The following is a 13,111-nucleotide window of genomic DNA, read 5'->3' as shown; positions in this document are numbered from 1 at the left end:
ACAGATTAAGGTGACTCTAGTATAGAATGTCTGGAGCCATAGACTACATTAATGTAGGACTAGACAGTGAACTGAGTGTCTGGGTACTTTCTCGTCTTTGACAGACCAACGTACAAAACATGACATTTTAATTCCGCATGGTGCATTCTCTTACCATATATGGGCACACCTGTGTTCCCGGCCCAAATATCAATTCACATTGTTTATTGACATTGTATATCCGTCCAGGCAGCTGCTGTGACAGACTGTATGGCCTAGAAATGGGCTCATCAAGTAAGCACTCGCCATACCCTGTGCTATTAAGAAATAAAAATAAAATGACTTAAAGAAAAAACAAAAAAAACAAAGACACAAACAGACAGAAAACACACTCAGTACAGGTGGACAGGCAGCATTCTGTACAATAACAGAACCACTACTGTAATGTATGTACAGTACTACAAGGCTATTGCTATGAAAACAATACCTGGCGCTCTACAAACAAACATATCTGAAAGTATTACACATTCCAAACATACACTCACAACACAGAAGTAATGTTGTTTCCCTTTAACCCAGAAATGTCCAGATACCAGTTTTGATTGAATAGTTGACTGGTCATTTAACCCTTACTGCGATAAGAGCCTGGTGCTACTAACGCTAACGACAATAACACTTCTCCATAATGACATGAATGTCTATACTAGAAAACAATGTCCTTTACATACTCAAGGAACTCTGTGATGTATTTCCTGCTACACTTGGACCACATCCAGGGGTTAGTGTAGTGGTTGAGTGTGGGCGCCATCACATGCTGCTGTATTTTAACCCCCTCCTCTTTGCACTTGTTGCTGTCATCATGGGGCATGTTGAATCTGTCAGGAGGCCAAACCACAAGTGAGAACATATATTCACCACAACACACAGGTCTAACCCTCTAACCCACCATCAATAAACCTACATGTTGGGCTGATTGCTAAGCTAACTACTAAACCTCATCCTTTAGGCAGCAGAATGGTAACACACAGGGTTAACTGACTGAGCTGGTTGGGGTTAACATTACAAGCTGGTCTGTGCCGGGGCCAGTGTCTGGGAGAGTAGGGTCAGAGGGGATACTTATTATATAGTACGGTAGTTCTCTCCCATGGTACTGTACTGTACTGTATGGCACCTCTATGGTACAGTATGACAGGTACTGCATTCCACAAGCATTGTCGCTAAGCAGACTTCAGCAGCGGTGTCACCGCTTGACGCCAGTAAGAATGGAATTCAACAATCCCACCTTTTGTGTGTGTTGCGAAAAAATTGTATTTGTCTTAAGACACAAGGGTTGTTAAAGTCAGTAACAGTCTCCAATGTAGTGGCCTGGAGTTGTTTGGCCAAGCTGGATGAAGGCTGGCTGGCGCATGCTGACTTGGGACTTTTTACATGCTGACTTAGGTCTTGGATCTTAGAAAGATTTTGAGAGCAAAACCAGGGCCATACAAGACACTTGCCTGAGATAGCATGACAAACTAATACAGCTGCAAAATTGTGATTACATGAAATCAATTAAAGAATAGAGAGCATGCTGTACTCACACATGTCCCAGTTCATGGGCGATAGTAAACGCAGTGCTGAGTCCATTGTCCTCACTAATACTGCAACTTCTGTATGGATCACACACTGTACCCAGCTCTGCAAGCCCTGCAAACCAAGAGTATAATCATCATCATATTTGTTATTAGAGCATTGTCATCACCATCATCACCTTTATCATCATTACATTGTCATTAGCACCCTAAAAAGCAGCATCATAATAAGTACATCAATATTATTATGAAACTGTCACCAATCAAACGTTATGTTGCAGTCTATATTGCATGTGTCTAGAGAGCTCCTCTTACCTAATGTGTCACACTTGTCCCGCGCTCGACAGATGTCCTGCCTGTGAAGAACACACAGATGGAAGTTATGTCACTGGTTTCACACCCCAGAATCCCATTGCACTGTGACACCAGAGAATAAATAAAAGACAACATATTACAGCGGATTTTTGGGGTAGCCCCAACCGTGGCTCCAAGCTAAGACTGTCAACACAACACTTTAGCCATTACCCTGAGAGATGGTGATGAGAATGGCTGTGTCGTGGTGGGAGTGACAGTGTACCTGGTGATGAGAATGGCTGTGTCGTGGTGGGAGTGACAGTGTACCTGGTGATGAGAATGGCTGTGTCGTGGTGGGAGTGACAGTGTACCTGGTGATGAGAATGGCTGTGTCGTGGTAGCAGTGACAGTGTACCTGGTGATGAGAATGGTTGTGTCGTGGTAGCAGTGACAGTGTACCTGGTGATGAGAATGGCTGTGTCGTGGTGGGAGTGATGGTTCTCATCTTGGTGATTTTGCCTCTGTTGCCAGATACAGAAGTTCTTTAAAGTGGTCTGTGCATTGAAGGAAATGGTAGGGCCATCCTACAGTAGAGAGAACAAGGGAGAGGTTTACAGTACTGTACTGTGCTCATGGGGCTGATGAATGACTCAAATGCATTGTATTTCTCTGAAAAGGATTAGGATTAGAGTTAGTGTTGTAATCTTACCAGCTCATTGTTGATTATGACTAACTTCACAATCACAATGTTAATCAGATTTCCGATGCTGGGATCCTTGTAGATGGAAGACACCTGAAGGAAAAGATTATAGACAGAAAAATCAACCGTTTTTTTAACATCAATACATTTCAGTATCCAACATTCATCAAACCCTTTAGGAGTGTACTCAATCAGTGGTTCAGACATTCAAAATCAACATGCAGTTTTATGGGGAAGAAAACCTGGTCTCATTGTCTTGTTTGAGAGGTTTATTATGGCTGTACTCAGATCCTGTAGCAAATGCAGACTGCCAAGATCAGAATATAGGCCAGGCTAGCTACCCCCTAGGTTCTCAGCCACAGACTCCTGAGGAGGCCTTTATATGAAGTGGCCAGGAATATGCCGTCTATGTGACATACCTGAGCTCATTTTTTCACTTTCATCAAAGCTGTCAGACAGGTAAACCTCATGCTGCCCCTCTCCTGACCGTTTGAACATTTTTGTTTAATCCTGCCATGGGCCTTACCCTCTGAGCTCTCCGCCTGCTGCCCATGGCCTGGGACACAACAGAATACAGCCCCACTCCCCTACAATCAAAAAGGCTGGCTGGCCATTGGGCGGGTGGTTAACTGAGCAGAACTTACGATGGACATTAACGTGAGAATGTAGTGCTGAAGGTTGCTCCCGTGATGTTCCACCATCTTGCTGTCTGCCACCACCATGACTTCTACAAAGCGGGGATAGGAGAGGAAGCGCTTTGATCTCCTGTGAGGTCCTGAGTCACCGCTGCTTTCATTAGCCGGCCGTCTGCTGCTCTCTCTTTCTGATCTGGAGAAGGGATCGGCAGACAGGCTCTCCAGGTCATTCAGCATGCCGCTGCTGCTGGCCATCGGACGTCTCCTCACCTTGTCCCTGTTCCTTTTGTGTCTGTGTTTATGTCCTGGAAAAGAGATGGTCAAATGAATATAATACTCTCAATATAAAACACAAGCTTATACTGCAAGCTTGTATGAAAGGCTATTGCATTTATCGGACAATAAACTGTCATTCTCTTCCTAGAAAGTAGGGTTAAGTGGTATCAGTTCCTGTCCCATACTGGGATCTACTGTATTAACGGCAGTGCACACAAGAGGCGGTATTTCTTTCCAAGCGTAATTTGTTTTGATGCACCAAAAAAATGTTGGCAGCAGGGATCTTGATCCAAGAAGGACTAGATTGTCTCTGTTATAACCAATAAGCTTGATCTGGCAAGCTAGCCACTTAACTAGCAAGTTAGAAAAACAAATGCATAGCTGGAGCCCTGAGCAGGAGATCACTTATTTGGCAAATCTTAGATAGTGGTGTAGTACGCATTCCAGAGCTTTAAGGGCCCGCAATAAATGTTTGATTTTTAAATCAATTGTTTTGACGGTATTGAAAACCATAACGTCAGTATTTCAAAGTACCCCGATATACAGTATATACAGTATACCGCTCAAGCCTACTTGAAAGCACAGTTCTGCTACTGCCAGGGGATGCTTGTGAATGCATACAAAGGGAATATGCTACTGCTCTTTGTATATTATTGCTGAAAGAATGAGACAAAACAAATGTGTTGACGTCCAAGGGCCTGGAAAGTGAAGGAGTCGGGAGGAGAGATGAGGGGGTGGGTTGCGTTCACTTTAGGTAAGTCTGGCACTCGGCCAAGCACCAAAGATGGAGAAAAGCCCCAACATCTCAAGGAGGAGCACCAAGGATGACTCAGGGTGACTTCTGAGTATGATTTTAATCTTGACATGACAACCAAATGTAATGGAGTAGCACAAATACCCCTCCACTCTTCTTTTCGACCCCGTCTCTAGCACAAAAGTTGAGCTGTTTCTGCTACCCATGATTCTTATCAGACTGAAAGATATAACCTTTTTGAAAATCCAGAGCTACAAAGGGTCTTTGTAAAAGCTTGCACAATGTCTTATACAGTGCCTTGCAAAATTATTCATCCCCCTTGAAGTGTTTCCTATTTTGTTGTATTACAACCTGTAATTTAAATGGATTTTTATTTCAATTTCATGTAATGGACATACACAAAATAGTCCAAATTGGTTAAGTGAAATGGAAAAAAAAAGAATGAAAAAACCCCCCAGAAAGGTGGTGGGTGCATATGTATTCACCCCCTTTGCTATGAAGCCCCTAAATAAGATCTGGTGCAACCCATTACCTTCAGAAGTCACATAGTTAGTTAAATAAAGTCCACCTGTGTGCAATCAAAGTGTCACCTGATCTGTCACATGATCTCAGTATATATATACACCTGTTCTGAAAGGCCCCAGAGTCTGCAACACCACTAAGCAAGGGGCACCACCAAGCAAGCGGCACCATGAAGACCAAGGAGCTCTACAAACAGGTCAGGGACACAATTGTGGAGAAGTACAGATCAGGGTTGGGTTATAAAAAAATATCTGAAACTTTGAACATCCCACGGAGCACCATTAAATCATTTATAAACATTTGTAAAGAATATGGCACCACAACAAACCTGCCAAGAGAGGGCCACCCACCAAAAGTCAAGGACCAGGCAAGAAGGGCATTGATCAGAGAGGCAACAAAGAGACCAAAGATAACCCTGAAGGAGCTGCAAAGCTCCACAGGGGAGATTGGCGTATCTGTCCATAGGACCATTTTAAGCAGTACACTCACAGAGCTGGGCTTTACAGAAGAGTGGCCAGAAAAGAAAAAAGTAAGCAAACACATTTGGTGTTCGCCAAAAGGCATGTGGGAGACTCCCCAAACATATGGAAGAAGGTATTCTGGTCAGATGAGACTAAAATTAAGCTTTTTGGCCATCAAGGAAAACGTTATGTCTGGCGCAAACCCAACACCTCTCATCACCCCGAGAACACCATCCCCACAGGGAAGCATGGTGGTGGCAGAATCATGCTGTGGGGATGTTTTTCATCGGCAGGAACAGGGGAAACTGATCAGAATTGAACAAATGATGGATGGTGCTAAATACAGGGAAATTCTTGAGTGAAATCTGTTTCAGTCTTCCAGAGATTTGAGACTGGGACGGAGGTTCACCTTCCAGCAGGACAATGACCCTAAACATTGCTAAAGCAACACTTGAGTGGTTTAAGGGGAAACATTTAAATGTCTTGGAATGGCCTAGTCAAAGCCCAGACCTCAATCCAATTGAGAATCTGTGGTATGACTTAAATATTGCTGTACACCAGCAGAACCCATCCAACTTGAAAAAGCTGGAGCAGTTTTGCATTGAAGAATGGACAAAAATCCCAGTGGCTAGATGTGCCAAGCTTATAGAGACATACCCCAAGAGACTTGCAGCTGTAATTGCTGCAAAAGGTGGGTCTACAAAGTATTGACTTTGGGGGGGGGGGGGTGAATAGTTATGCATGCTCAAGTTTTCAGTTTTTTGTCTTATTTCGTGTTTGTTTCACAATAAAAAAATATGTTGCATCGTCAAAATGGTAGGCATGTTGTGTAAATCAAATAATACAAACCCCCCCTCCCCAAAAAAATCTATTTTAATTACAGGTTGTAAGGCAACAAAATTGGAAAAATGCCAAGGGGGGTGAATACTTTCGCAAGCCACTGTTTTCATCCCCACATTTTCAAAAACATATATGAACTCAAATAAATGTTCAGGTCATAAAATCTGAGCTCTAACACACTCAAAAATACACACACACACACACACACACCTATGAGCAGTGAAATGTCTTGCATATTACTCAACATCATTCAGATTTATTTTCATAGTAATTAATACTTAAATGTTTGAAGTTGGCATCACTTTCCTACAATAGAATTTACACAGTGTCTTCATGGTAGTGTGCCTATCGTGTTTTCTTATCAAATGATCACAGGAAGTACAAGAGTCAACAGGAACTTTTAGAAATAAACTGAGATTTGGCGATACTAGGAAAAACTTCCAAAATGGTTGTCCTGTGCATGAGCTGAAAAAGTACCCAGTTACAGGAAATTAGACGTAAAATGCATCAATATCCTGCCCCTTGCACTTGAAAACTTGAATAACCTCTGACTTTTTGGACATACTGCTTTGTGGTGTGCATATCATCTGCATACAACTCTGTGCAATCAGTTGTTCATGTGAAATTGCTGTGACACAATGTGTTTGACTGAAGGATGGTGAGATCATAAGAATGACTGGTTACAGTTACATTGTCTTTCAGATACTGTATGTCAGTCACTAAAGAACCACTCATAACTTGTTATATCTGCCCATGAAGGAACTTCACTGGACTTTATGCAAACTGGAAACCATATATCCTGAGGCTGCATTTATTGTAGCTGGGGATTTTAACAAAGCTAATCTGAGAACAAAATTCCTACCTAAATTCTATCAGCATATCGATTGCTGTACACGAGCGAGTAACACGCTCGACCATTGCTACTCTAACTTCCACAATGCATACAAGGCCTCATTTTGGCAAATCTAACCATGACTCCATCTTGTTGCTCCCCTCCTATAGGTAGAAACTAAAACAGGAAGCGCCCGTGTTTAGGTCTATCCAACGCTGTTCTGACCAATCGTATTCCACACTTCAAGATTGCTTCAATCACGTCGACTGGGATATGTTCCGGGTAGCCTCAGGTAATAACATTGACGTATACACTGACTCGGTGAGCAAGTTTATAAGGAAGTGTACCCACTGTGACTTAAAACCGTGGATTGCATTCGCGCAAAACTGGAAGCACGTACCAGCGCATTTAATCATGCCAAGGCGTTTGGAAATAAGGCAGAATACAAACAGTGTAGTTCTTTCCTCCGTAAGGCAATCAAACAAGCAAAGTGTATAGAGACAAAGTGGAGTCGCAATTCAATGGCTCAAACACGAGACGTATGTGGCAGGGTCTACAGACAATCACGGATTAGAAAAAGAAAACCAGCACCGGACATCGACGTCTTGCATCCAGAAAAATTAAAAACGTATTTGCGTGTGTTAACCCTCGCAAGGTTGCCAGCTCAGACGGCATGTTTAGCTGCGTCCTCAGAGCATGTGCAGACCAGATGGCTGGTGTGTTTACGGACATATTCAATCAATCCCTATCCCAGTCTGCTGTCCCCACATGCTTCAAGATGGCCACCGTTGTTCCTGTTCCCAAGAAAGCTAAGGTAACTGAACTAAATGACAATCGCCCCGTAGCACTCACTTATGTCATCATGAAGTGCTTTGAGAGACTAGTCAAGGATCATATCACCTCCACCCTACCTGACACCCTAGACCCACTTCAATTTGCTTACCGCCCCAATAGGTCCACAGACGATGCAGTCGCCATCACACTGCACACTGCCCTATCCCATCTGGGCAAGAGGAATACCTATGTAAGAATGCTGTTCATTGACTACAGCTCAGCATTCAACACCATAGTACCCTCCAAACTCATCATTAAGCTTGAGACCCTGGGTCTCGACCCCGCCCTGTGCAATTGGGTCCTGGACTTCCTGACGGGCCGCCCCCAGGTGGTTAAGGTAGGAAACAACATCTCCACTCCGCTGATCCTCAACAGTGGGGCCCCACAAGGGTGCGTTCTCAGCCCCCTCCTGTACTCCCTGTTCACCCATGACTGCATGGCCATGCACGCCTCCAACTCAATCAAGTTTGCAGACGACACAACAGTGGTAGGCTTGATTACCAACAATGACAAGACAGCCTACAGGGAGGAGGTGAGGACCCTCGGAGTGTGGTGTCAGGAAAATAACTTCTCACTCAATGGCAGCAAAACAAATGAGATGATCGTGGACTTCAGGAACAGCAAAGGGAGCACCACTCTATCCACATCGATGGGACAGCAGTGGAGAAGGTGGAAAGTTTTAAGTTCCTCGGTGTACATATCACCGACAAACTGAAATGGTCCACACACTCAGACAGTGTGGGGATTTACAACATTCATTCACAACTTCAAACAGTTTTTACTGTGTTTCCTCAGTTCTATGAGCAAAATGATGCCACTGCTTTAAACCAAAGGCTAAACAAGCGCAGTAGTATGGTCATTGCTCATGACTGTAATAGTAAAATGACTATAATAAGTTCCTATTGCAAATCATATACTGGAGTTTTGGGATATAATACTGTAATTGAGAGACAATGATTATCCTTCCTTGCTTATGTCTGTGTGAACTTGTTAGGCTGGATAACGAGGGGTGTGTTATCAGGCAGACTGAGACACACACACATACACATTTGTTTACACATTTAGCAGCTCTCAACAGGGAGTCCCATCCTCTCTCTTCTCCTCTCCACTTAGAGCCATCAGACACCAGGTGAAGGTTGAGTCTGTCAGCTGATAAACTGGCTTACGTAATGAAACTGACTCAGCTCTCTCGCGCTCTGCTCTCGCTCTCACGCTCTCTCTCTCACAAAAAAAAATACAAAAAAAAGCATCAGAACAAAAATCTCCATTGCATCTCTCCTCTCATCATTTCATTGTACCTGATGTGTCACAAGCAGTGTCCTCCCTGGCTGCCTCTTTCTTTGGGGCCTTCTTCCTGTACACAATATGAGGTTTGGTGTGTTCTTCTTCATAGTGTTCTCCATTGTAGCTGTGAAGGGGCTCCACAAAAAACTCCCCTTCTGATGACCTGAAAGTGCCAAGCTGAGGGGGATAAAAAAGGAGGAATCAGAATGGTTTGAAATAACTGCAGTAACATTGGAGCGTGGATTTGTACTGCATGGACACAGTCCAAAGCAAAGATTAGTTGAAATGGTCCTTGCCAGGGCCCCATTGGCTAGGCTTTTTTACACAGCTATTCATTTGATGAGAATGTGTTGAAATACATGTATTTGCATGCATATTAGTAAAATTGTCCCTGAAAAAGATAGGAAAAAGGAGAAGAATGAGGCATATGATGCCTATCAGAAAACAATGCAACTATTTTTGTTTGTTTCTTGGCACAGTTGGTAGACTTGGTGGAAGCCTTGTTGCATTTCACAAAGCACAGGCTGCACTACTAGCGAACTTGGAGGTCAAAGATACACCAGACAAGCAAAGTACAAAGGTAAGCAATGTGGAAACAGCACTCATTTCTAATTTAGATTGAGTTGGACAATGCTGCACTGGGTAATGCTACCGACCAATAGGGTGGCCCAGAGTGAACCTTATTCTCCATGAAAATGCATTTCATTGTTTATGTATGAGATTGAAACCACCCCAAATTAGGGAAAAGGGAATCTCATAAATATACTGTAGTATGCTAAATGTAATGACCATCGGGAATATTCACCATTGTGCTCACATGCAAACAAGATACTATATAATGACAACACTAAGTATTGATTTAGTTGTGGGAGCCACTCTCATTATGACCGAGGATGATGACTCATGTAATATTAAAATGCAAAGTGGAATTGAAATGAGAAAGTGGTTAATTCATGGTAAGTGGATATGATTCATAATTTATCAGTGTGCATATACCTACTTCTGACTGTTTCCCTGTGACTAGGTCCAGAGCAAGTTACAAGTCCTTGGATGTATAAATAAATAGATACATTTAAATGCTTCATAATTTTCACCTTTTAACAGTGCATTGTATTGGCCTGAATCACACCCAGACCAACATTAACTTTGCTTTCTTTCAATGTGAAATGATATCCACAAGCATACCAACTTGGCCTACGGTGCAGGCAAGTCCCATTTGTTTGATTTGTGATGACCTCAATGATGTTCACATCAGGCAGTTAGTTAATAACTGTTATCAATCTGTAAGTATCCCTAGGGGACTTCTCCTCAGTGGTGTAAAGTACTTATGTAAAAATACTTTAAAGTACTACTTAAGTCGTTTTGGGGGGTATCTGTACTTTACTTTACTATTTATATTTTTGACTACTTTTACTTTTACTTCACTACATTCCTAAAGAAAATTCTGTACTTTTTACTCCATATATTTTCCCTGACACCCAAAAGTACTCATTACATTTTGAATGCTTAGCATGACAGAAACATTGTCCAATTCACGCACTTATCAAGAGAACATCCCTGGTCATCCCCACTGCCTCTGATCTGGCAGACTCACTAAACATGCATGCTTTGTTTGTAATTAAATACAAAAATAAAATGGTTTGCTTAATATAAGGAATTTGGAATAATGTATACTTTTACTTTTGTACTTAAGTATATTTGGGCAATTACATTTACTTTTGATACTTAGGTATACTTAAAACCAAATATATATATCATTTTTAATCAGCCTTTATTTAACGAGGCAAGTCAGTTAAGAACAAATTCTTATTTACAATGATGGCCTTTTAGACTTTTACTCAATTTGTATATTACTGGGTGACTTTAATTTTTACTTGAGTAATTTTCTATGAAGGTATCTTTACTTTTACTCAAGTATGACAAATGGGTACTTTTTCCACCACTGCTTCTACTCCACAACGTCATGGATGCATGGAGATTATGTTCGGAGTCGGACTGTGAATCGTGATGACGTCAACACCACTGGCGCTCCCTCTTCACTATTGTGCGTAGGACGTCACCAGCGACCGGAGGAGCATGCATGCAGAGTGAATGATGGATGAAGTGGATGAGCACAAGAGAGAGGACTTCTAGGCTCGACGTTATTTATCTTAGCAGCTCGTTTTAGATTGTCGGGGATACAAGAGCTAACATAATGCCTTATTCTCACTAACAGTCACCAATTGCATTTTGAACACAAATCCACAAAGCTGGAAAGGCACGCTTTGTGCAGAAGTAGAAATGCACTCCGTTGCCAGGGAAAGGTTCCCCTAATGTTCTCATGTTGCCATAGTATTATTATGAGAACAGCTACATAGTAAACAATTGACATTCCAGTATTATATCTAGTCATACAACATGTGCGCCTATCATAGTGCAGACTAGAGAAACATTCTTGCACACTGTATCAAGGGAGGGCTACTCAAAGTGCTTGGACTCACCAATCCAGAGCAGAGACTGATGACTGCGGTGTGCTCCGTTTGAGCATTCACATGTCCTTTATAGAAGCAATGCTGATACTCCGTATCCTCCTCCGCCTCCACCTCCGGTGTGAAATCCGTTATGTTACTATCGGTAAGTGCTCCTAGTACTGTCACAGTGTATAGCGGAGCAATAAATCCGGACTCGAGTGTCAGGTTGAGGTGATAGCTTTGTCCGAAAGCAGATATTTTGTAATGGATTGTTGGAGAGTCCCATTGATCAGAGGAGTTGCCAGGGATATCGTCCACACTCCGCCGTTTTCTTTTGAAGTGCACGCTCGTGGGAAAGTTGTCACCGGCTTCATTCACTCGCGCCGGAGTTACAATCTCGTATGCGCCAAGCTGCTCAGACACTTTAGCTGGTGAAGAAAGCCATGGTATAACGGCTATAGCATAAGCAATGATAATAAATAATAATAATATCAATAATAATAATATTAATGTAATATTAGTTAATTACGTTTGCCCTGTGAAATGAAGCCATTCAAGAAACATAAGACCATTATACATGTATTGTAAGTCATGTGCTTTGCTGATCCTGAAAAAAGTCATTCATTCTCCGTCTGCCGGTTACAAAATAACACATCACAGGGTAAAAATGTTTTTGGGGCAGGTCGAAATACTTTACCTTTTCTTGAATTCAATAGCGATTTCTCCGTGGATAACACTACATTCAAATCGTCAGGGAGAAATAGCAGAAACCCTAGTCCCCAAAACAGCACATGCATGATTGTCCACGTTAAGTAGAGAGCAGCACCCCCGAATACAAGTATTCCTCTTGCACACAGCTGCTCCGGTCACTCTGGCTTTCCAACGTATTCCAACTCTTAAGTGCTTGCGCATCTGCCACATCCAAATCGATTATGCTTGACTCTTGGTAGCTGGGGGGTTTCTCACCGGTAATGTGCGTTGGGTCGTGAGCGGTTCTCGGATCCCCTGGCGAACATGCATACTGCAGAGAGAGGGGCCGGTTGTAGACTACAGACAGACAACTATGGTGGACTACACTGCAGGCACCAGACTGCCGATGTTGGGGCGGGTTTAGTGAAAAGGTAGGCTACATTACTGGAGCACGCCCCTCAACCAAGCCACTCCCGTTTCTTAGAGAGTGACTTGACAGACATAATTGACTTATTATTGTGGTATCACTGCAATTACTTGAGAAACATCTTCAATTATGATTGCTGGCAGTGGTGTTGCAGTTCTCCATGAAGAAACCATGAAGTTAGTAGCTGGATAAGCAATGAGAAATGTCAACATTTGAGTTAAAAATACATTATAATGGCATCGTTTACTGTTACTGATAGTCGCTTTATTAGGCTACATCCTCCTCCTGACTTTAGCCTACATTGGGTCTTTTGTATAGACACCGCAATTAAGCTCAAAGGGCTTCAAACTACTCCACATTTAGGCTACTGGCTATTCTACGGATTCTACCTCATTCACTGTGTCTTCACAAATGAGGATTGGGGGATCTTTACATTTAGAATTGAAAGTCATTGAGTTCCTTTAAATGTCATCCCCAACTCTCTCTCTCTCTCTCACACACACACACACACACACACACACACACACACACACACACACACACACACACACACACACACACA

General features: G+C 42.5%; 1 protein-coding gene across 2 annotated transcripts in view; it reads right to left on the bottom strand.

Moving 5' to 3' along the window:
• adamts9 (ADAM metallopeptidase with thrombospondin type 1 motif, 9) overlaps positions 1-12,510 on the bottom strand; it is a 42,861-nt gene extending 30,351 nt beyond the window's left edge. The window contains exons 1-10 of one of the 2 annotated variants that reach the window (XM_029774969.1): positions 12,130-12,510; positions 11,463-11,860; positions 8,997-9,159; positions 3,189-3,484; positions 2,554-2,637; positions 2,304-2,428; positions 1,866-1,906; positions 1,560-1,665; positions 708-854; positions 155-296 (exon numbers count right to left, since the gene is read on the bottom strand). In XM_029774969.1, coding sequence (XP_029630829.1) covers positions 155-296; positions 708-854; positions 1,560-1,665; positions 1,866-1,906; positions 2,304-2,428; positions 2,554-2,637; positions 3,189-3,484; positions 8,997-9,159; positions 11,463-11,860; positions 12,130-12,229 — 1,602 coding nt within the window. In that variant the 5' untranslated portion in view covers positions 12,230-12,510. Of the gene's footprint in view, positions 1-154; positions 297-707; positions 855-1,559; positions 1,666-1,865; positions 1,907-2,303; positions 2,429-2,553; positions 2,638-3,188; positions 3,485-8,996; positions 9,160-11,462; positions 11,861-12,129 lie in introns of those variants that run through there. The other variant, XM_029774970.1, reaches the window with a different exon arrangement.
• Between the last annotated feature and the right edge of the window lie 601 nt (positions 12,511-13,111).

Source organism: Salmo trutta, chromosome 14 (assembly GCF_901001165.1).
Source record: "Salmo trutta chromosome 14, fSalTru1.1, whole genome shotgun sequence".
Lineage (NCBI taxonomy): Eukaryota > Metazoa > Chordata > Actinopteri > Salmoniformes > Salmonidae > Salmo > Salmo trutta.
This window is presented reverse-complemented; position numbering and strand designations above follow the sequence as displayed.